This window comes from Tiliqua scincoides, chromosome 2 (genome assembly GCF_035046505.1).
Source record: "Tiliqua scincoides isolate rTilSci1 chromosome 2, rTilSci1.hap2, whole genome shotgun sequence".
Lineage (NCBI taxonomy): Eukaryota > Metazoa > Chordata > Lepidosauria > Squamata > Scincidae > Tiliqua > Tiliqua scincoides.
This window is the reverse complement of record NC_089822.1, coordinates 271,282,135-271,305,259: the sequence shown is the minus strand read 5'-3', so window position 1 is coordinate 271,305,259 and position 23,125 is coordinate 271,282,135. Positions and strand designations below refer to the sequence as shown.

At 51.6% G+C, this 23,125-nt stretch overlaps 1 protein-coding gene across 4 annotated transcripts in view; it reads left to right on the top strand.

Annotated features, from left to right (window-relative positions):
* Positions 1 to 23,125, top strand: part of LOC136640369 (zinc finger protein 721-like) — a 33,512-nt gene that overhangs the window by 5,066 nt on the left and 5,321 nt on the right. For 2 of the 4 annotated variants that reach the window (XM_066615450.1, XM_066615448.1), the window contains exons 1-5: positions 18,146 to 18,294; positions 19,770 to 20,346; positions 20,807 to 20,954; positions 21,123 to 21,205; positions 22,135 to 22,261. In XM_066615450.1, the coding sequence (XP_066471547.1) occupies positions 19,807 to 20,346; positions 20,807 to 20,954; positions 21,123 to 21,205; positions 22,135 to 22,261 (898 nt within the window). In that variant the 5' untranslated portion in view covers positions 18,146 to 18,294; positions 19,770 to 19,806. Of the gene's footprint in view, positions 1 to 6,650; positions 9,357 to 18,145; positions 18,295 to 19,530; positions 19,599 to 19,769; positions 20,347 to 20,806; positions 20,955 to 21,122; positions 21,206 to 22,134; positions 22,262 to 23,125 lie in introns of those variants that run through there. The other 2 variants (XM_066615449.1, XM_066615451.1) reach the window with 2 other exon arrangements.

Sequence of the window (23,125 nt, the reverse complement as noted above, 5' to 3'; positions counted from 1 at the left end):
ATGATTAAGACATACAAAATTATGTACGGGAAGGATAGAGTGGATAGAGAGATGCTCTTTACACTCTCACATTACTCCAGAAGCAGGGGACATCCACTTAAATTGAGTGTTGGGTGGGTTAGGACAGACAAAAGAAAATATTTCTTTACTCAGCGTGTGGTTGGTCTGTGGAACTCCTTGCTGCAGGATGTGGTGCTGCCGTCTAGCCTAGACGCCTTTAAAAGGGGATTGGACAAGTTTCTGGAGGAAAATCCATTACGGGGTACAAGCCATGATGTGTATGCGCAACCCCCTGATTTTAGAAATGGGTTATGTCAGAATGCCAGATGCAAGGGAGGGCACCAGGATGAGGTCTCTTGTTATCTGGTGTGCTCCCTGGGGCATTTGGTGGGCTGCTGTGAGATACAGGAAGCTGGCCTAGATGGGCCTATGGCCTGATCCAGTGGGGCTGTTCTACTACAATTCCCAGGAAGCCTTGCAGGTCTCTTGTTATCTGGTGTGCTCCCTGGGGCATTTGGTGGGCCGCTGTGAGATACAGGAAGCTGGACTAAATGGGCCTATGGCCTGATCCAGCAGGGCTGTTCTTATGTTCTTATGCCTTATGATTGGCTGCAGAAAGCCAGGGAGGAGGGGAAAGGGGGGAGGTTCATAGCAACTGCATGGCTGGCTGTTGTTACTTGGGAATGACCTCATTGAATGACCGACTGCAGTGAGACTACTTCTGAGTAGAGTTGCCAAGGATCGGGTCATCCTGCAGCTGCTGCTCCTGACCCTTCTCTCTCTTGCTGCTTTTGTCCCCGCTTTCTCGCCATCTCTACAGATGAGCAGGGACATCAGGGAGTGAGTAAAGAGAACTCCAACTCACACACCCTGGCAGCAGCCCTGTTTTTTCCACAGCTGGCTTTTTAAAGGGGGTGGGGCAACTCTAGACCTTTAGAGTCACAAAAGGGTGTCTCGGCGACTCAGAAAGTGTCCCTTGTTATGACTTGTTTTCGAGTCAAGTTGCAAGGGGTGGTGACTCAGTGACTCAATTTGAGATACTGGGTTTTTCCCTCAGTGGGGGAGGAGGCCAGATGGAGTAGGCCACAGACCGTATGAAAGCTCAGCTGGACAATTCTCCGTGGACGTGACAGTGGCAAAGAAGTATGCCCTCTTAGCTGTCACCACCGCCACAGAATAGGCTCTCAAATGAGCTCTAGCCTATGTGTGGTCAGACAGCACAAGTCTTTCTCCACCATTGCTCTAGACATCTGCCCTGCTGCTTCATTGTCTGCAGCTCCCCAGAAAACCAAGGGGCCGCTCTTACTCTGTGGTTGGGCAGAGGATGCTCAGGAGCGATCTCATCCAGGGCTCTGGTATCTCCCCATGCCAGAGATCAACCAGGGTGAGTCACCAACTCTGGCAAAGGGAAAATCCCCTAGAGCCCTCAGGAATCTGTCCAGATTGTTGCCTTTGATTCGCATAATAATAATAATAATAATAATAATAATAATAATAATAATAATAATAACTTTATTTTTACCCCGCCTTTCTCCCCGAAGGGACTCAAGGCGGCTTACAAAATATTAAAAACATAATTTAAAAACAAATAAAAACATATTAACACATCATAAAAAACAGCAGTCAGAGTAAAAAAAATAGGTAAAAAGAGCATAGAGCAGCAGCAAGTCATAAAAGAATCAGGCCTGTAAAAAATATTAAAACATGTTTAAAAGATGTTAAAAGGCCGAGAACTCAGAAGGCCTGTTTAAACAGAAGGGTCTTCAGGCCTCGCCGAAAGGTCTCAAGAGAGGGAGCCATTCTTAAGTCAAGGGGAAGGGAGTTCCATAGCGTTGGTGCCACTACTGAGAAGGCCCTATTTCTTGCAGCCGCCCCACGTACCTCCCTAGGCGGCGGCACTTGATGACCTGAGAGGACGAGCCGGATTGTACGAGAGCAGGCGATCTCTAAGATACCCTGGTCCAGAGCAGTATAGGGCTTATTATTAATTAATAATTAATAATAATTAATATTATTATTAATAATATTAATAATATTAATATTAATATTATTATTAATAATAATAATAATAATAATAATAATAATAATAATAATAATAATAATAGGTATTTATATGCTGCCTTTCTTGGTCGTCAGATTTCTCCTCAGACTTTATTCAAGGCGGTTTACATAGGCAGGCAATTTAAATCCCCGTAGGGATTTTTACAATTGAAAGAAGGTTCTATCTTTCAAGAACCACAACATTTCAGATGTTTCTTTCTGATCTGGTTTCACATTCTGGCCTCCATCCTCCCACGCTCAGAGCAGATGGAATAACTCGACTCAGCTTGTCAGCTGCTTCAAGATCTCACCATTCACGGTGCCGGTGGCCTCATACTGGCGACCTGTGGATGTTATCTTCAGGCAAACAGAGGATCTACTCTCTAGACCAGACCTCCTGCCTAAAGGCAGCATGAGGTTCATGACCCAAAGTGCTACATTCCAAATTAACACTCGGAGGGAAGGTCTAGCAGAAAACAGCTTGTTTTGTGCTGGTACCAAAGCAAGGCAGCAAGGAGGCCAGTGGCCTCAGATCATGCAAAAGTGTAGCTAGAGGCAGCTGGCTTTTTATTCTCATTTCAAACATAGACAAGCATAGACAAAGGGTCCTGAAAATTCCATCCCTGCCACACTTTACCCTCCTATTAGTTGTTGCTTTGGCAAGGCAGAGCAGCTCTGTCTGATCTTCAAGGATTCGGGCGCTAGAGAGCCAGGCACCGGGTCAGGGGTGGCTCACAGTTTCTTGCTAACAAGCATTTTAGGACCAGAGTCAGAACTGATGTTAAAATGGCGTTACTTTGGTCAGAGTTTAGTGAGAGCTCTTGGCCCACGGCATCAAGATCCATCAGCCTCCAAGAGTAGCCCATACTGTGCAGTCCTCTGTCACTGCAGAGGGAAGAGGCTCTGATAAGCCTAAATCCCACCAGGAAGTGATCTGTCTATGACAGTGATCTTAATCTCCTCCACATCCAGATCACCATCAACCTACCCAGCAGTAAACACCAGGTCCAGCCTGTGTCCCACATCATGTGTCAGGGCAGACATTCTCTGAGAAAGACCCATGGGGGCCATGAAGGCCTGAGCTGCAGCTGTCTCAAAGGCCATGGCAAGTCCCCCAGCACTAAAAGGTGGGGGCACTCCAACACCGTGCTTGAGATCACCTTGGTCAGCTCAGGCAGGGAAACTAGTGGGCGGACACCAACAGAATTCCTATTCTGTCTTGCCCCTCCAACATGACATGAAGGCACTGAAGCCCCGTGGACCACTGGACAGGATACCTGGTAAGATGGATGGTATAATAATAATAATAATACAGGTATTTATATACCGCCTTTCTTGGTCTTTATTCAAGACTTTATTCAAGGCGGTTTACATAGGCAGGCTTATTTCAATCCCCGTAGGGATTTTTACAATTGAAAGAAGGTTCTGTCTTCCAAGAACCACAACATTCAGGTGTTTCATTCCGATCTGGCTTCTCATTCTGGCCTCCATCCTCCCACGCTCCTTGCTGCCTTGCTTTGGTACCAGCAATAAACAAGCTGTTTTCTGCTGCCCTTGGTGTGTAATTGGATCTTGCACGCAGGGCACTGAACCTCACACTGCCTTTGTGGGTTCTAGGGCAACAGTAATAAAAATCAGCAGCCCCATTAGTTGGAAGCAGCTGGGGATGATGGAGAGACATCTGCTGCCTCCTCCTGGCAGCAAGGAGGCCGTTGCCTCGGATCATGCGCAAGTGTAGCTAGACGCAGCTGGCTTCTTATACTCCTTTCAACCATAGGCAAGCATATGAGCAAAGGGTCCACTAAATTCTGCTCAGTCCCTCTGGTCTTCACTCCACGTTATGCCACAGTGAGCTTGTGCTGCATTTGCTAGATCAGTGGTTCTCAAACTGGTGGGTTGTGTAAAGGTTTCCCTGTCCCTTTAAGGGGCGGGGGAAGGGGAGAGGCAGGGAAGCAATCCCCAGGATCACATCCGTATGGGGCGGGGGCGAGGGGGGTGCTTGTGATTTACATTATGTAGACAGGGCTGCAGCAGGCTGCAGGAGGTGCAAGGAGCCCTGCGCTTCACAGCCCTCCCCGAAAAAGCAGGCACAAAACGGGGATTTACACCAACCGGCTCCATCTGGTCTCCAAGGACTAGGTCACTAGGCAGCCAGGCACTGGGTTGGGGCAGCTCACAGTTTCTTGCTAACAATCATTTTAGAACCAGAGGCAGAGTCAGTGAGCTGATGTTGAACTGGCATTACTTTGGCCAGAGCTGAGTGAGAGCTCTTGGCTCACGCCATCATTACTTATAAATCAATGAATATTTCTTTCTCAGTCTCCTTTGATAAACCGAGGTGGGTTCTGACACAGTGTCATTTTAAAAAGTGAGTCCTGGTGCTAAAAAGTTTGGGAACCACTGCCTTAAAGGTTAAAACATCACCTTAACTCTGGTCCAGAAGCCACTTGGCAGCCAGTTCTGCAGCTATGGAATAAGCTGAAGGTGTTCCTGACTCCTGCCTCTGTCTGGAGATGAGCAGCTGCATTTTCCTTAAGCGAAAGCAACCAAGGGCACAATCCTAACCAGGTCTACTCAGAAGTAAGTCCTATTGAAGTCAATGGGACTTACTCCCAGGAAAGTGAGGTTAGGATTGCAGCCCAAGTCACCTTCAAGGGTGTAGCCATATGGGAAAGAGCCCACAAGGGGAGCTGGTGGGTTCCAGATTACCTGGAGACTGTTCTAGGCCACACCTCAACTATAGTTATTGCAAAGCTGGGAACCAGAGTGGGAATCCTCCACAGAATTTCAGCTTGAATAAAGTATCCAGTTTAAACCTAAAGTACAGGTCCAGCCTATTTATACACGGATTTTTGATGCACGGATTTGACTCAACACGAATGGCCCCTGCAAATGAGAAGGAATGTGCTGATCCCTGGAGAAGGGGAAAAATGCATCCCTTTAAAATCCATTTTAAAAACTGAACAGTCCTTTAACAATAGCCTCCTTAATGAGAGAGAGAGAGAGGGCAGCTGGCTGACAATCCATCAATCCTTCTCTCTCCAGGCGGCCCCTCCCTTCCCCCTGAGCAGTGAAAGAAAGGTGATCTCTTTGCATTGGTGAAGGGAGGGGCTGAGTGAAGCGCCTTTGTAAGTGATTGATGGATTATCTTCTTAATGACTCTTATCTTACATAACAAGGGTCAGCAAGGCTGTTTTTAGGAGCAAAGAAACTTTGTTTTTTAAATTGATTTGCTATAGTGCCTTTTGCCATCCACCTGAGTGCTTGGAAAGGAACCCACTTGAATAATGAGTGTCAACCTGTATTCAGTTGTTCTAAAACAGGGGTGCTCACACCTCGAGAGCTACTTTGAAATCCAGCAAAGCTTGGAGATCTACCAGAGTTTTTTTTACAATGTTCGCGCCATCATAACATATAACATTTATGTGTATAATGTATGTTGGTGTACCTTGAGCCCCACTGAGTATAACAGGACTTACTCCTGAGTAGACATGCCTAGGATTAGGCTGTGAGGCTGCAATCCTGGCCGCACTTACCTGGGAGTAAGCCCCATTGAGTACAATGGGCCTTACTCCCGGCGTTTCCTCCCAGAGGCACCTGAAAGGGAGGGGGCGTCGGCACTCCGCGATCTACTCATTTTGCCTCGCGATCTACCGGTAGATCGCGATCCACCTATTGAGCACCCCTGTTCTAAAACTTCTGAGGCTGGTGATTTAAATAAAAGGTCGCAACTTGAATCGAAGGGCAGTCCCATGTCCAGGGACTGTGGAAGTCCATCATAGAGGCTGCAAGGCAGAGTTGAGAGGATGAGGTCTCACCTCACTGGTTTGGGAGACTGTCTCCAGGTCTTGTGACATTGATCAAAGGTCCACAGAGGGGGCCCAGTTGGTTGTGCCTTAGGGTTAGGGTTAGGGTTAGGGTTAGGGTTGTTGCCGCCGGTGGTGACAGCTGCATTATGGAATTCCCATTGAATTGAGGACAGCTTCCTCATTATTAACTTTTTTTATTCAGGAAAGCCTTTCAGACCTTATAATGACTGCTTTTACAAATCTGTTTTTTACTATGCATTTTATTGCCAACTGCTGTGTATTTTATCTTGTTTTTTAAAAATTGTTTTTATTTTTAATGTTTTTATCTGTATTTTATTCTGTATTTTAATGTACTGATTGTTAGCCTCTTTGGGTGCCCTTTGGGAAGAAAGGTGGAGAATAAATCTAATCAATCAATCAATCAATCAATCAATCAATCAATCAATCAATCAATCAAAGGCACCACTGTCCAAGACTCCTGCTGGTTAGATGGTTTGCCAGGCTGTGCGTCTTCCTGGCTGGGCCACCACTGCCACCACCACCATATAAACCAGTGTTATTCGAATAAAGATGAGAGTTATCTCCAAAGTTCCAGGCTATGGAATGGGGCAAAATTCCTCTTTGGGATGTGGTTTCCACAACAACTAATTATGTGTAATAATTGAAAAAAGGCTAAGGCTGCAGTCCTAACCACACTTTTCTGAGAGTAAGCCCCATTGAACAAAATAGGACTGAGTAGACCTGGTTAGGATTGGGCCCTATATATCTCAAGTACTCAGAACTTCTTCTTTATTCCCATAGGTGATGGAAAGGGCATGGGAGATGGTGTCGAGCCACGAAGGATGTCATTGGAGACAACCAACCATGAAATGGAAAAAGAGACCTTTGGGGATCAAGATGAATCAAGGAGGCCGCAGGGAAGCCAGGAAGAGGGCCGTGAAATTCCAGCCCAACAAGAATATTGCAGTAATGCGGGTGAGAAAACACTCAGTTGTCATCTAACCCACAAGGAGGGAAAGCCATGCAAATGCTCAGGATGTGAAAAGAGCCTCATTCAGCCTGCACAGCTTATCTCTCCTCAGAGAACCCACACAAAGGAGAATCAAGATGAATCACGTATGCAGGACAGAAATCAAACAGTGAGGTGGAGAAATGAATCTGATGCTCCTCAAGGAGGAGATTTCCTGGCCGTTCCAGGAGGGCAAGAAAGAAAGAGAAGGAAAAAGTGTTCAGTGTGTGCAAAGTCATTCACCACTAATGCCAGCCTTCGGGCACACTGGAGAGTGCATATGAGGAAGAGGAAGGGATTGCACAAATGCTGGCAGTGTGGAAAGACCTTCAGTCAGAGGACGACTCTTATCGTACACCAAAGGATGCACAGACGGGAGAAAACATCTGTATTATTTAAAGGCAGGAAGAGACTCAGTCGAGGAAAAAGGCTTGCATTGCATGAAAAAATCAGGACAGGAGAGAGAAAATATCAGTGCCAGGAGTGTGGAAAGTGCTTCAGTGAGAGCAGATATCTTTTGAAGCATCAAATAATGCACAGAGGGGAGAAGCCATTCAAATGCCAGGAGTGTGGAAAGAGCTTCAGCGGGAATGAAATCCTAACTGTCCATCAGCGAACAGACACAGGAGAGAAACCTTTTAAATGTTTGGAGTGTGGTAAAAGCTTCAGTCAGAGCTCAACTCTTTCTAGCCATCTAACAGTGCACACAGGTGAGAAGCCCTTTAAATGCCTGGAGTGTGGAAAGAGCTTCAGCAGGAATAAACTACTAATTGTCCATCACAGAACACACACAGGTGAGAAGCCCTTTAAATGCTCAGAGTGTGGAAAGAGCTTCAGTCAGCAAACACATCTTACTAAGCATCAAAGAGTGCATACAGGTGAGAAGCTTAAATGCTTGGAGTGTGGAAAGAGCTTCAGACATCGTAGCAGTCTTGCTTCACATCGGGGGAAACCACGTAAGTGCCAGACATGTGGAAGGAGTTTCAGTTGTTCTTACAAGTTCACTTTACATCAGAGAACCCACAGAGAGGAGAAACCATCTCAGTGCCAGGAGTGTGGAAAGAGCTTCAGTCATCACGACAGCCTCATTTTACATCAAAGAATACATACACGAGAGAAATCCTTTAAATGTTCAGTGTGTGGAAAGAGCTTGAGTGACAACAGAAGTCTTACTTCACATCAGAGAACGCACACAGGGGAGAAACCACATCAGTGCCAGGAGTGTGGGAAGAGTTTCAGTCATCGTTACAGCTTTACTCTACATCAGAGAATCCACAGAGGGGAGAAGCCGTATAAATGTTTGCAGTGTGGAAAACGTTTCATTCAAAGTACAGCCCTTTCTACCCATGAGAGAACCCACACAGGGGAGAAACCATATCAATGCTTGGAGTGTGGATTGAGTTTCCGTTTGAGCTCAACCCTAACTGTGCATCAACGAACCCACACAGGTGAGAAGCCATTTAAATGCATGGAGTGTGGAAAGAGCTTTCGTCAGAGCAATGACCTTACTTGCCACCAGAGAATCCACACAGGAGAGAAACCATATCAGTGCCAGGAATGTGGAAGGAGTTTCAGAAACAGCTCAGCCCTTAGTACGCACCAGAAAATCCACACAGGAGAGAAAAGGTTTCAGTGCCAGCAGTGTGGAAAGAGCTTCAGAGGTGGCTCAGACCTTGCTACGCATCAGAGGATCCACACAGGAGAGAAACCGTATAAATGCCAGGAATGTGGAAAGAGCTTCCGGAACAGCTCAGCCCTTGCTAGCCACCAAAGACTCCACGCAGGAGAGAAACCGTATCAGTGCCAGGAGTGTGGGAAAAGCTTCAGTCGTAGTGCACACCTTACTAACCACCAAAGAATCCATACAGGAGAGAAGCCCTTTAAATGCCTGGAGTGCGGCAAGAGCTTTAGTTGGAGCTCAGCCCTTACTGCTCATCAAAGATGCCATACAGGAGAGAAGCCCTATAAATGCACGGAGTGTGGAAAGAGCTTCAGTCAGAGCAAAGATCTAACTGTCCATCAGAGAATTCACACTGGGGAGAAACCATATAAATGTGAGGAGTGTGGAAAACGCTTCAGTCAGAGTTCAGCCCTTGCTGTCCATAAGAGAATTCATACAAAAGCATCCCAATGCTTAGAGTGTGGAAAGAGCTTCAGAAACAGCTCAGCCCTTACTATTCATCAAAAAATCCACGCTGGTGAGAAACCGTATCAGTGCCAAGAGTGTGGAAAGAGCTTCAACCGTCGCGATCACCTTACTACGCATCAGAGAATTCACACAGGAGAGAAGCCATTTAAATGCCTGGAATGCGGTAAGAGCTTTCGGTGTACAGCAGACGTTGGTGTCCATCAAAGACGCCACACAGGGGAGAAGCCCTATAAATGCATGGAATGTGGAAAGAGCTTCCGTACAAGTAGTTTTCTGACTGTTCATCTGAGAATTCACACTGGGGAGAAACCATTTGAATGTGCGGAGTGTGGAAAGAGATTCACTCAGAGTTCAGCCCTTGGTGTCCATAAGAGAGTTCACACAATGGGAAAAGCATAAGAACATAAGAACAGCCCCACTGGATCAGGCCATAGACCTATCTAGTCCAGCTTCCTGTATCTCACAGTGGCCCACCAAATGCCCCGGGGAGCACACCAGATAACAAGAGACCTCATCCTGGTGCCCTCCCTTGCATCTGGCATTCTGACATAGTCTGTTGGCAACCTTCAGTCTCGAAAGACTATGGTATCGCGCTCTGGATGGTGGTTCTGGGACATCTTCTAGTGTGGCTGAAAAGGCCAATCCGGGAGTGACAATCCTTTCCACACTGGGAGCAAGTGCAGTCTGTCCCTGGTCTGTCTCCCTGGCTATGGGCCTTCCTTCTTTGCCTCTTTGCCTCAGACTGTTGGCAAAGTGTCTCTTCAAACTGGGAAAGGCCATGCTGCACAGCCTGCCTCCAAGCGGGCCGCTCAGAGGCCAGGGTTTCCCACCTGTTGAGGTCCATTCCTAAGGCCTTCAGATCCCTCTTGCAGATGTCCTTGTATCGCAGCTGTGGTCTACCTGTAGGGCGCTTTCCTTGCACAAGTTCTCCATAGAGGAGATCCTTTGGGATCCGGCCATCATCCATTCTGACGACATGACCGAGCCAATGCAGGCGTCTCTGTTTCAGCACTGTATACACGCTGGGGATTCCAGCTCTTTCCAGGACTGTGTTGTTTGGAACTTTGTCCTCCCAGGTGATGCCGAGGATGCGTCGGAGGCAGCACATGTGGAATGCGTTCAGTCTCCTCTCCTGTTGTGAGCGAAGAGTCCATGACTCGCTGCAGTACAGCAGTGTACTCTGGAAGCAAGCTCTGTAGACTCGGATCTTGGTATGTTCCGTCAGCTTCTTGTTGGACCAGACTCTCTTTGTGAGCCTGGAAAACATGGTAGCTGCTTTACCGATGCGTTTGTTTAGCTTGGTATCGAGAGAAAGAGTGTCAGAGATCGTTGAGCCAAAGTACACAAAGTCATGGACAACCTTCAGTTCATGCGCAGAGATTGTAATGCAGGGAGGTGAGTCCACATCCTGAACCATGACCTGTGTTTTCTTAAGGCTGATCCTCAGTCCAAAATCTTGGCAGGCCTTGCTAAAACGATCCATGAGCTGCTGAAGATCTTTGGCAGAGTGAGTAGTGACAGCTGCATCGTCGGGAAAGAGGAAGTCATGCAGTTCAGCTGGACTTTGGACTTTGCTCTCAGTCTGGAGAGGTTGAAGAGCTTTCCATCTGATCTGGTCCGGAGATAGATGCCTTCTGTTGCAGTTCCAAAGGCCTGCTTCAGCAGGACGGCGAAGAAAATCCCAAACAAGGTTGGTGCAGCCCTGCTTCACTCCACTTCGGATGTCAAAGGGGTCTGATGTGGAGCCATCAAAGACAACAGTGCCTTTCAAGTCCTTGTGGAAAGATCTGATGATGCTGAGGAGCCTGGGTGGACATCCAATCTTGGGGAGAATCTTGAAGAGGCCATCCCTACTGACCAGGTTGAAAGCCTTCGTGAGATCTATGAAGGCTATAAAGAGTGGCTGTCGTCGTTCCCTGCATTTCTCCTGCAGTTGTCTAAGGGAGAATACCATATCAGTGGTGAACCTGTTGGCTTGGAATCCGCACTGCGATTCTGGATAGACGCTCTCTGCAAGTACCTGGAGCCTCTTTAGTGCAACTCGAGCAAACAGCTTTCCTACAACGCTAAGGAGAGAGATGCTGCGGTAGTTGTTGCAGTCACCCCTGTCGCCTTTGTTCTTGTATAGCGTGATGATGTTTGCATCCCTCATGTCTTGAGGTACTCCACCTTCTCTCCAGCAGAGACAGAGGATCTCATGCAGCTCAGTGACGATGATCTCTTTGCAGAACTTTAGGACTTCAGCAGGGATGCTGTCTTTTGCAGGTGCCTTGCCAAAGGCAAGGGAGTCCAGGGCCACGTGAAGTTCTTCTAGGGTTGGTTCACTGTCAAGCTCCTCCAACACAGGCAGGCACTCAATGTTGTTCAGTGCTTCCTCTGTTACCATTTTCTCAGGAATACAGCTCAGAGTAGTGCTGCACCCAGCGTTCCATCTGCTGCGCCTGATCCTGGATGACCTCGCCTGTGGCAGACTTCAGAGGAGCAATTTTCTTCTGTGTTGGACCTAGGGCCTGCTTGATACCATCATACATCCCCTTGACGTTGCCCATGTCAGCTGCTATCTGTATCTGGGAGCAGAGCTGGAGCCAGTAGTCGTTAGCACATCTCCTGGCAGTCTGCTGGACTTTGCTGCGAGCAGCTCGGAGGACCTGCTGCCCATCTCTAAAATCATATCAATGCTTGGAGTGATGGGGGCAGGGAGGTGTGGAGGACGCTGATCCTGAGAAGTGGCACCGCTAGGGGGTGCGGACCGCACTGGGTGATACCTTCAGGGAAGGTGACACCCACCCAAGAACATGACAGAAGCAAGGCTCATTGCGGAGGAAGGCCCTGTTTGTCCACCAACTTACGGAGATTCCTAGAGCTGGAGGCTGCTGCAACCAGCTGCCAACCATTCGGATGAAGTTCTCAGCCTGGTTGCTGAGGCACGGTGGCTGCATGAGTGCACTCAGATGCCAGCTGACACTGCATGTGCCCCCTTCCAGCTGCAGCTCCCGCACCCGTGACCAGGAGCTCCAAGGAGCTGTCCATGCCCTTGCCGGTGGTCAGCGAGCTGGTGCCCCCGTGGAGAGACAAGGGAGGGCACACCGGGAGGGAAGGGGGAAATGGGGGAATGACCAGCCCTTGGGCTAAGAAGGGCAGAACAGGAAGGGAGGAGGCCAGCAAGAAGATGCCTTTTTGATGAGGTCTTTGGGTGGTGGGATTGAGCAGCTGAGGAAGGAGTGGAGTCTTGGGCCAGTCCGACCTGCTCCATGTTGAGGCGAGGGATTCTGGGTGAACCTGCTGGCCCCTCCGTGCCTCTGCACCCTTAGGAACCACAGTGGCCATCCCACTGCTGTCTTTACAGATCCCTGCGGACAGCAGTTAGACCCCGTAACCTCATCCCAGCACCCTGGACGGGGCAGGCAGAGACATACAGACCCCTCCTCACCTCGAAGGAAGCCTGTGCACAAAATGCACTGGTGACACCAACCCCAGCGAGGCCACTGGTCCCACGGTGTCAGGTGGGTGAGAGCCGGAACACCTGTGGGTGCCAATGTGCCTCAGAGGCTGTAGGCAGAAGAGCAAGTTGCCAAATTAAGGCCTGTTTGGATGGGGCAACCTCACAGATGCTGGAGAGACCATATCTGTCAGCTCTTGGCTGCAGTGGTGGGGGACTCTGCTTGAACAACCACAACCCTGCAGGGTGGGACCTTAGCACAGACTATGAAGTAAGTTAGTATGTTACTTTGTGGCCTTAAAAATATTTTATAACTCTTATCTTCCTTGAGGCCACCTGTTTGTTTGTTTTTTTTGGGGGGGGGGGTGCTTCATACTTACTAATGTCAGCACAATTGTAAGCAATAAAGCTTTCTACTCACACTCTGTGCTGTGTGTGCACTTCTTTGGGGCTCTGAGAAATACGTGCTCCGCTTTGAGATTTAGCAAAGCAGTATATGAATCTTTTAAATCAGGGGTGTCCAAAGTTTTTGGCAGGAGGGCCACATCAGCTCTCTGACACTGTGTCGGGGGCCGGGGGAAAAAAAAGAATTAATTTACATTTCAAATTTGAATAAATTTACATAAATGAATATATTAAAGATGAACTTATATGAACGAATGAAGGTCTTGCAATAGCTCAAGGCCTATAAAAGGCCTTGCACAAAGCAAGGCTGGCCTTTCCTTTGCTGTCGCTGCTGCATCACAGATGTGAAAGAGCAAGCAGTGGAAGGAGCCCTCATCCCACAGCTCACGAGAGGTCAAACAGTTGCCGTCAATCTGAGAGAAGTTGCGTTGGGCCAGTGTGGGCTTCAACAAATCTCCGGAGGGCCAGAGGCTCATTGGAGACCGAGGGCTCCCTGAGGGCCGCATTAAGAGACCTTGAGGGCCGCAAGTGGCCCCCGGGCCGGGGTTTGGGCACCCCTGTTTTAAATAAACAGATAAGCCCCTCCTTGCCCTTTTGCATATGCTGTGCTGAGACACCGATGGGGGGCCTTTCTCTTCTGTTCCTCGAGGAGCCTGGTGGTCTTTGGGGGCAAAACACTGAAGGAGTGGTGGCAGACGACCCACTTTGGGGCGGGTCCCCTGGAAGTCTTGATGCTTTCTTAAGTTAGCCCAGGTGGGGGTACCACCCTTTCCTCCCTCTGCCATCAGCAGAAGCCCTAAACTGTTTGGAGCACAGTGGCTGGAAGGGGGGGGGGCGCGTGCTTAGCCGGGTAACACGCAGGAGCCTGCTCAAGAGTGCATGTAGCTAACAGAAATGGGGGGCCAGAAGGATGGGATGGTTGGCTGAGAGACTGACAGTGGCTGCTGGGGGAAGGAAGCCCCCACCTTGCCCTGATACTCCTTCTCCCTACATTCCAGGCAGGAGGAAGTGAGGTGGGCTTTTGAAAGAGGTTGCCGCTGTTACCAAAAAGGGCTGTTATGTTTTTTAGGGGAATTATTACAGTGCCCTCATTGGAAACTGCAAGATCGCAGGCTAGATAACAAGACGGCGTAATGCAAAGAAATTCCTTTTTCGCTTGAAAAGAGACTGAGAGAAAGATTATATTTTTATTACAAAGCACACAGGTAAACATAATGCACATGGGGAAAAAAATGGTAAGTATATGTCTACTTGAATCCTAGTACTTGGATCCAGTGTACCTAACTTTCATGGTGGTTGCGTGTGGAGTGTATTTGGTGCATCTGAGGAAATCAGAAAAGGACAGGGTGTAGGGAAGGATTTTAGGGGTCCCTGATCTGCCAACCCAATTGCTGACTAGATGGGGAGAGAAGGGGAGAAAACAAGGGGGGGGGAGAAGGGAAAAGTTGCCAGACGCAGATATAGTTACCTTTCCTGAGGAGCAGTTGGATGGGGAGGGGTGCAGAGTCCAATGGAGGACCCTCTGCCTTGGAAGGGCAGCCAGAGAGAGAGACCATGTGCTCGGAGCCCTCTCTTAAAAGGGTTTTTCCTGTGTCTGAAAATGCGCTTGGTGCTGTGCTGAGAGAGAACACCACCCGCCAGGGTATTTTGGGGTCCAGATGTCCCTTATCAGCAGAATTCAATGTGTCTAAATACAGCAGCTCAGGAAGGCTTGCATAGAGCACTTAAGCAGTGACGAGTTAAGACAATAGGCGATACTTAAACAATGATTTAAAATGCTAGACTTCTTCCATTGGTGCATGCCAACTTGTTTTGCATACACAGTGATTGGATCAGGAGACGCCTTTGCATATATCTCTTAAAACAATACAATGCTTTAGACTTTGTTGCTAGAGTCTTTGTTGCTAAGGTCTTTGCTGCTGTGTGCATGGAAAGGTGGAGGTTGTGTAAGCTTGTGAATTTTACCAGGGTTCTGGAAATTGGGCCTGTGAGAAGTTTGGCTTATAACCAGATATAAAATCACAACTTAAAAGGGAAAAAAAGGGGGGGGATTTTTTTTAAAATAATAGTTTATAAACAGAGTTGGGGATAACACCGCAACTCTGATATTCTTCCGTTCAGGCCTCCTTTATAGGATGCAGATCTCTTGTGTGCTTCCTGAGGCATCTGGTGGGCTGCTGTGAGATGCAGGAAGCTGAACCAGATGGGCCGGCGTGAGCAGGCTGCACCCCCACGTGGATTAGCAGTGCTCCAGATTCATGGGAGGAGGGCGGGGGTTGAGGACATGCTGTGAATCACATGCTTGGCCTTCCTGGCCTCTGGCCACCAAGCACCTCACTGGTCTGGTCCTCCTGCTCTGCAGGCAGGCACTCAGCACTGGGGATGCTAGATTTGCTGCGTATCTGAATGAATGACACAAAATAAAATGGTGACCATGTAACAACTGGGAGATTGATGGTCCCAGACGGTAGACAAGGTCCGTTTTGGGAAAAGGAAGCCCTTCAAGGCACTTTGCAGCTGCCAGAATTCCAAACTAGCCCCCAAAAGGGGAGACCCCCCCAGCCCTCCTAGGCCATCCCAGGGCACCTCGTGCACCTCTGGCCAAGGCCCAATGGCTAAGGGTTCCTGCACCCCACACAGTGGGAAACCCTGGCCTCTGAGCAGCCCGCTTGGAGGCAGGCTGTGCAGCATGGCCTTTCCCAGTTTGAAGAGACACTTTGCCAGCAGTCTGAGGCTAAGAGGCAAAGAAGGAAGGCCCATAGCCAGGGAGACAGACCAGGGACAGACTGCACTTGCTCCCAGTGTAGAAGGGATTGTCACTCCCGAATCAGCCTTTTCAGCCACACTAGACGCTGTTCCAGAACCACCTTTCAGAGCGCGATACCATAGTCTTTCGAGACTGAAGATTGCAAACTAACCCCACACAGGCACCTGCCCACCTCCTCTCCTGCCGCTAATTCCTGCAGGCCTGGAAGGGTTTTCAAAGGCTGCAGAGATGCATCTCCCCATTTCCAAAATGCATCATGGGTGCTTGACCAGCATCTTCATGACTTCAGCTATCTTGCCTTCTGGGCTCCAGCTGGAACCGTGCCTAAGGACACTTGGACGAACAGGTTTGTTTGCTCATGAACCATGGAGCCCGGACTGTTTGCCAGTGCTCTGAGGGGCAGCTGGGGGGCCACTGGGGGAAGCCCACACTGGGCTAGAAAGCCTCTTGTGGCCTGATCCAGCAGCCAGGCTCTCACACATGGCATGATGAGACAAACGTCAGGAGGAACCTCTGCTTCAAGTCTCTACCCAGCGTGGGTGAACCACACTGCAGACCAGAGACTAGATGTGAAGGATGCAGGCTGGGGCTCCAGCCTGGGGTCTTCATCTGAGGGTCATAGCCAGGACCTAGGAGAGGGGGGTAATTTGTCAAAAACAGGGCCCAGGAGCCAAAGGAGGGGCCCAGAAATTTCCTGAGATCTTACATTTTCCTCTCAGACTTGTTGCGCACACGGGATGCTGGGGACACTCCTGATGCCACCTGGGTTGGTAGACCTGGGCTCCCAAGATTTTTCCAGCTGTTTCTACCCTCCCTCCACCCTGCTTCACCCCTTCCTGGCCCTACTCTGCTCTCCTGTCACCACGCTCCCCCTCTGTTTCACCCCTCCCCCTCTGCAAAGGGGCCCCAAAGAAACTTTGTACCCCTTGATAAACTTCCTCTCAGAGGCCCTGGCCACAGCCCGAAAGGGGCATGAGACTGAGTCAGTCCCATTCAGCCCCCTGGTTCAGTCTGCCCCAAGGGGAGAGCACCAGGACGAGGTCTCTTGTTATCTGGTGTGCTCCCTGGGGCATTTGGTGGGCCGCTGTGAGATACAGGAAGCTGGACTAGATGGGCCTATGGCCTGATCCAGTGGGGCTGTTCTTATGTTCTTAACTACAATTCCCAGGAAGCCTTGCAGGTCGCTTGTTACCTGGTGTGCTCCCTGGGGCATTTGTTGGGCCGCTGTGAGATACGGGAAGCTGGACTAGATGGGCATATGGCCTGATCCAGTGGGGCTGTTCTTATGTTCTTAACTACAATTCCCAGGAAGCCTTGCAGGTCGCTTGTTACCTGGTGTGCTCCCTGGGGCATTTGGTGGGCCGCTGTGAGATACAGGAAGCTGGACTAGATGGGCCTATGGCCTGATCCAGTGGGGCTGTTCTTATGTTCTTAACTACAATTCCCAGGAAGCCTTGCAGGTCTCTTGTTATCTGGTGTGCTCCCTGGGGCATTTGGTGGGCCGCTGTGAGATACAGGAAGCTGGACTAGATGGGCCTATGGCCTGATCCAGTGGGGCTGTTCTTATGTTCTTAACTACAATTCCCAGGAGGCCTTGCAGGTCTCTTGTTATCTGGTGTGCTCCCTGGGGCATTTGGCGGGCCGCTGTGAGATACAGGAAGCTGGACTAGATGGGCCTATGGCCTGATCCAGTGGGGCTGTTCTTATGTTCTTATGTTCTTAAGGCCCTGTACCTGCCTATAGCGGTGCTGCACTCTGCCCCTCTGCCCAGCTCAGCCTTGGCTGCAGACCCCCATTCTGCGCACACCTGGAAACCACCCCAAAGGCTCTTCCAGAAGCTCCATTGGGGGGGGGGGAGGATGACTCCTGCCAGCGATTAGGACTCCTCCCTATGGGACAGGCAGGTGGGGGCTCTCCCTCTTCCTAAGAGGCGCAGATCGAGATGGCAGCCACCTCCGCTGCTGCGACGGCAGCGCACAGCCCTCCCGCCCCCTCCTGAGCTCGGGCAGGTTCCAGCTCGTCCAGCCTGAAGGGAACCGACCCACGCGCTCCTCTGCCGGATCGCAGCTGCGGGCGCAGAGCCCAGAGGGGCGCGATGCCACCTCCCCCCGGGGCAGTGGCGTAGCTAGAGGGGGTGCAAAGCGCCAAGTGTTGCAGGGAGCCTCCTCGCAGTGCCAGCGGCCCCTCCCCGTCGGAGCGTTCAGGGCGGGGAGAGGCGAATGGCTCCCCCACCCGGAACGGCCCGGAGAGGCTGCCTGGCGCTTTGCGCCCCTCCCGTTACGCCGCTGCTCCGGCACCCGAGCAGACGCGCGCAGAACGGGGCTGCCGCCGGGTCTGTCCCGGACGCCGAGCTCAGCAGCGCTGCCGCGACCCGGGCAGGGAGCGAGCGCTTTCCCGGCCCCCAGCCTGCCACGGAGCCGCCTCCCCGCCCCGCCTCGCCGCGCCCGGAGAGGCGGAGCAGGGACCGGGGCGGACAGGACGGGAAGCAGAGCGCCAGCCGGGCCGCCCCTCCGGCAGGAGCAGGAAGCGCGGCGGCGGCCCCGCGGGCGCGTGTGCAGCGGCAGGGCGAGCGGCTTGCGTCGCAAGGAGTGGCTCCATCCTGGCACTCCGGAAGGCGCCGCCGGCCCGCCTCTGCCCCGCACGGCCGGGCTCGGTCCTCGGCGCCGGCAGCTCCCGGTAGGGGAACCTCCTGGGGCGGGGCGTCCTCTGCGCCCACCGGCGTCGGGGCGGGCGCCAAGGGGGGCGGCCTGGCTGGCGGGGCTGCCTGCTGGGGGGGTGGGGGGACTGCGCGCCCCCGGCTCCGTGGCTGCGGCCCCCTCGCCCCCTGTCGCAGGACGGGGGTTCTTCGCGGGAGGGGCGCGGCTCCGGGGCCGCCCCAAGATCGCCCACGCACCAGGTGGCTGCAGGCGCCCCCGTGCGGTGCTGGCAGCGCCCCTGGAGCAGAAGGGGCGGCGGAGCCTCCTCCACACTTCCTCTTCCCCTTCCCGGCAGCAGTGGATGTGCCGCCCCTTCGCTTGAGGTGGCTGCCTCTGCTGGGAGGGCTGGCCGGGAGAAGAGGCTGTTCCGCCCCCCCCCCGCTTCAGGACGTGCTACGCAAGTGGCCCTCCTCTGCCTCCCCCCCCCCCAGGCAGCAGCTGTCCCGGTGGCAGGCAACGCCACCTGAGACGGGTGAGGGGCAGAACTGGGTATGGGGCAGTTTCTTATGCCCCTGGTGGAGCTTTGGGGAAGGGCGTCCTCTTCTGTGGGCGCAAGGGCCAAGGCGGGATCCCTGGCATTTAAAGGCTCTTGGGAGAGCTGCTGTCGGTGACAGCAGCTGATAGGCTGCACTTTCCCCTGGGCAGGGGAGTTTCGTGGAGGAGCCACCCCTGCTTTGCCTGCAGAAAGTGCCCGCTTCATTAAGTGCATCACAAGAGCCCTGCTGGATCAGGCCAAAGGCCCATCTAGTCCAGCTTCCTGCATCTCACAGTGGCCCACCAAGTGCCCCAGGGAGCACACCAGATAACAAGAGACCTGCAAGGCTTCCTGGGAATTGTAGTTAAGAACATAAGAACAGCCCCACTGGATCAGGCCATAGACCCATCCCCAGGGAGCACACCAGATAACAAGAGACCTGCAAGGCTTCCTGGGAACTGTAGTTAAGAACATAAGAACAGCCCCACTGGATCAGGCCTTAGGCCCATCTAGTCCAGCTTCCTGTATCTCACAGGTACCCACCAGATCCCTCAAGACAACAGAATCCCCTCCCCTGCATCTGGCAGCATCTTGCAAGGCTTGAAAAGACCCCTGGAGAGCTGCTGCCAATCAGTGAAGACCCCCTGAATGAGTTGGGCTGGTGGCCTGACTCTGTAGGCAGCAGCTGCCCATGTTATGCCCCTAGACCAGAGAGAGAGTGTGGGTGTGCTCCATCCCTCCCCAGCAGGGTAATGGAGGCGGAGAATTGTTTGGAAAATATCTGGCTTGTGAAAATGTCAAATTGTTTGGTGAGTATTTGCAATGCCACAGAAGAGCTTCATGCTTCCTTTTTATTTTAAGTATGAAAAAGGGGTGGATGTTTGTGAGTTGGGGCTCCGTGAGGTGGTCTGTGTTGCCCACTGGCTCTTGTGCTTTGTTTATTTCCCACGTGATGGAAACACCCCGTTTTGCTGGTCAAGAATCTCTCCTCGCCTGGGGACTATAAAAACATGCGCCATGACTGGCAGAGACTCCCGGCCTTCTGAGACACAGCAGTGGCCCCTTGCTCTGGGAGCAAACATGGCGGCAGCAGAAGGAGACCTTTTGTCCTCATTGGAACCTGGAAGGGAAATGAAGGCCCAAGGCTCAGCTGGATCTGGGTCAGGGGGTGATAAGGAAAGAGGCCTGGATGCAACCTGGGCGGTGAGCACTGGGAAATTCTGGGAGAGGACTGTGCAGAAGATCCTGGGAGAGGCCTCCACCAGATCAGATGCCCAGCGCCAGCGCTTCAGGCAGTTCCGCTACCAGGAGGCTGAGGGGCCCCGTGAGGTCTGCAGCCACCTCCACCACCTTTGCCGTCAGTGGCTGGAGCCAGAGCAGCACACGAAGGAGCAGATGCTCGACCTGGTGATCCTGGAGCAGTTCCTGACTGTTCTACCCCCAGAGCTGGGGAGCTGGGTCAGGGAGTGCGGGGCAGAGACCTGCTCCCAGGCGGTGGCCCTGGTGGAAGGCTTCCTCCTGAGCCAGGCGGAGGACAAGAGGCAGGAAAAACAGCAGGTGAGAGCATGTTTCATCCTTGTAGTTAATGCAGCCCAAGGCTGTGGAAGAAGCTTCTGGAAGAATGGAAACATGGGCTAGCAGTGCTTTAGTTGCAAATGTCTGTGAATATGTTCCAGGGTGGTTCTCTGTTTAAGCCATTCATACCCTGTTCTTAAACATTAAAAGAAAAGTCAGGGCAGCTTCTGACCAAATACTGGATTCCACTCCCCCTCCCTCCACGGCAGTTATTTTTGGGACTCATCCAGCCAGGAGGCTTCACTGTCTGTGTTGGGAAGATTGTACCAGGGATTGGCAGTTGGCTTGTCTACTGGGTCCAGGTCCTGCAGGCTGTGGGTGGAGGATAGCCTTCATTCCACCCCACTGATGGCTGCAGGAATAGTTTGCCAAGCTGGGAAGAAGGGGGGGAACCTATCCCAGGGCAAAGACCCTTCCTCACTCCTCTCTTTTCCCCTGCCAGGGGCCACCTCTACTTTTTCAGCTTCAGAGGACACTCGTGGGGCTGGCCACTGATTCCCCTGAGCCAGAGGAGGCTCCATCAGGTCCCTGGCAGATGGTGTCCTTCAGAGGGATCTCACGGGAGGGCCGAGCTCCAGACACCTTGCTGGGTAAGGAGGGATTCGGTCTGCCTGAACCTCTGAACGCTGTTAAGTTTTTGAGGGTGGGAGTTTCCAGCTTGCCCCTCCCCCTTCCCCACTCATGGCTGTGGGAGTTGCAGATTTCTTTGAGGGCCATTGCAGAGCCTTTCCCCACTATCTCCTTCATCTTCCTCGCAGGCAGCAGAGTGACATCCCAGATACTCTCTGAAACACCTCCTGTTTGTGAAGGGGCAGAAGCAGCTGCTGTGCGGCTACATCAGGTAAGGGAACTCTTGCTGCGTAACATGCACAGGACCAGAACCATCTTCCTTCTGCAGCGGAACGCGACCAGTTTCCCAGCCAGCTTCCATCCCTCCTGAGTCATGAAGTTCCTTGGGTCCACTTGCTCTCAGCCTGTCCTACCTCACAGGGCTGTTAGGGAACAAAAAAAACAAAAGTTCTTGTGGTATTTCTGAGTGTGTTGAAGCAGTTCTCCTCTCTCTGTGTAGCCTGAGGCAGGTGGCAACAGTGGTGACAGGAGTAAGGGCAGCCAATGCAGAGCTACTGTTCACCGCTGGCGGCCCCAGACTTTGCCATGTGCAGGGCTGCATCCTCTGGGACAGGGGTGTCCAAACCCCGGCCCAGGGGCCACTTGCGGCCCTCAGGGGCTCCCAATCTGGCCCGTGGGGAGCCCCCAGTCTCCAATGAGCCTCTGACCCTCCAGAGACTTGCTGGAGCCCATGCTGGCCGACGCAACTGCTCTCAGTGTGAGGAGGACTGTTCGACCTCTCACCTGAGCTGTGGGACGAGGACTCCCTCGACTACTTGCTATTTCACTTCTGTGATGCAGCCGTGGCAGCAAACAAAAGGCCGGCCTTGCTTTGTGCAAGGCCTTTTATAGGCCTTGAGCTACTGCAAGACCTTCATTCATTCATATAAGTTGCATCTCTAATATATTCATTTATGTAAATTTATTCAAATTTTACATGTAATTTAATTCTTTTTTTTCCCGGCCCCCGACACAGTGTCAGAAAGATTATGTGGCCCTCCTGCCAAAATGTTTGGACACCCCTGCTCTCGTCCCCCAGCCCCACATCTCTCCTGGAATGCGTGAGGGAGGGAAGGGGGGAGGGGAGCCCGCTTGTTCTCCACCGGGATGGTTGGACTGTTACGGCAGCGCTGAGGGGAAAATGCTTTCTGCTCCTTCCAGGATCGGGTATCCTTTGCGGAGGTGGCTGTGCGCTTCAGCGAGGAGGAGTGGGCACTGCTGGATCCTGGCCAGAGGGCTCTGCATGGGGAAGTCATGGAGGAGAACTTCAGGCACCTGGCTTCTCTGGGTAAGAGGCCCTCTTTGCTCTGGGCTTATCTCTGGGGAAGGCCTGATCTCCAGCCTGCCTCTTCACTGCAAGCAAGGACTTCACCAGGGAGGCATCTAGCTGAGTGCTTCGGCCTGGACAGGATGCGTCCTGCGCTTAAGCACTCCTGTTGTTGCCTTTTCTCCCACCCAGTTTCACTGGGAGGAAGGCCCTTGCCTGGGGACCTCTGTCAGAGATGAGGTTGAGGTGCAGGTTAGGGGCTCCCTCCGGGTAGAAGTGTCCTGTCTGTGTGCTGATGAGTGGCCAAGCAGAATAACACTTCCCTATGTCCGCTGTGATCTTGGCCCATGTTTCTTCTTTAGTTTATTTTTAAATTTATGTGCCGCCTTTCTCTCAGGGTGACAGCACAATCGGTTTTAAAGTACAATAAAGCCTATTAAAGGAATTACCAACAAAACAAAGACTCCCAAACCACAGTATAGAATCAATTGTGATAACTCCCTGCCTCCATAAAACGCTGAATGCCTGATGGAAGAAGTAGAGGCCCTGACCCGCTCATGGAGGAGAACGGCCCCCTGAGACCTACAGTCCGGGTGTGGCAAAGAAGCGACCTCTGTAGCACTAACTTGTGTCAATCTCTCTTCCTTTAAGAGGATGTTTGTTGTAGTTTTTGTTTCCTTCCTCTGATTTCCCTAATTTCCCCAACACTCCCTATATTTTTATAGGGAACAGGATTGGCCATGTGCTTCCTCTTTAGAACCTCCTTCTTTCCTATAGTGTTGGGTGGAGTGTGGGGCCGGAAAAGTCCCACCCTCGTGGCAGGAGGTTGGATTTGCCTCTTACCTTGAGATGCAGTTCAAAAGTAATTCCCTGTTCTCTCTTTTC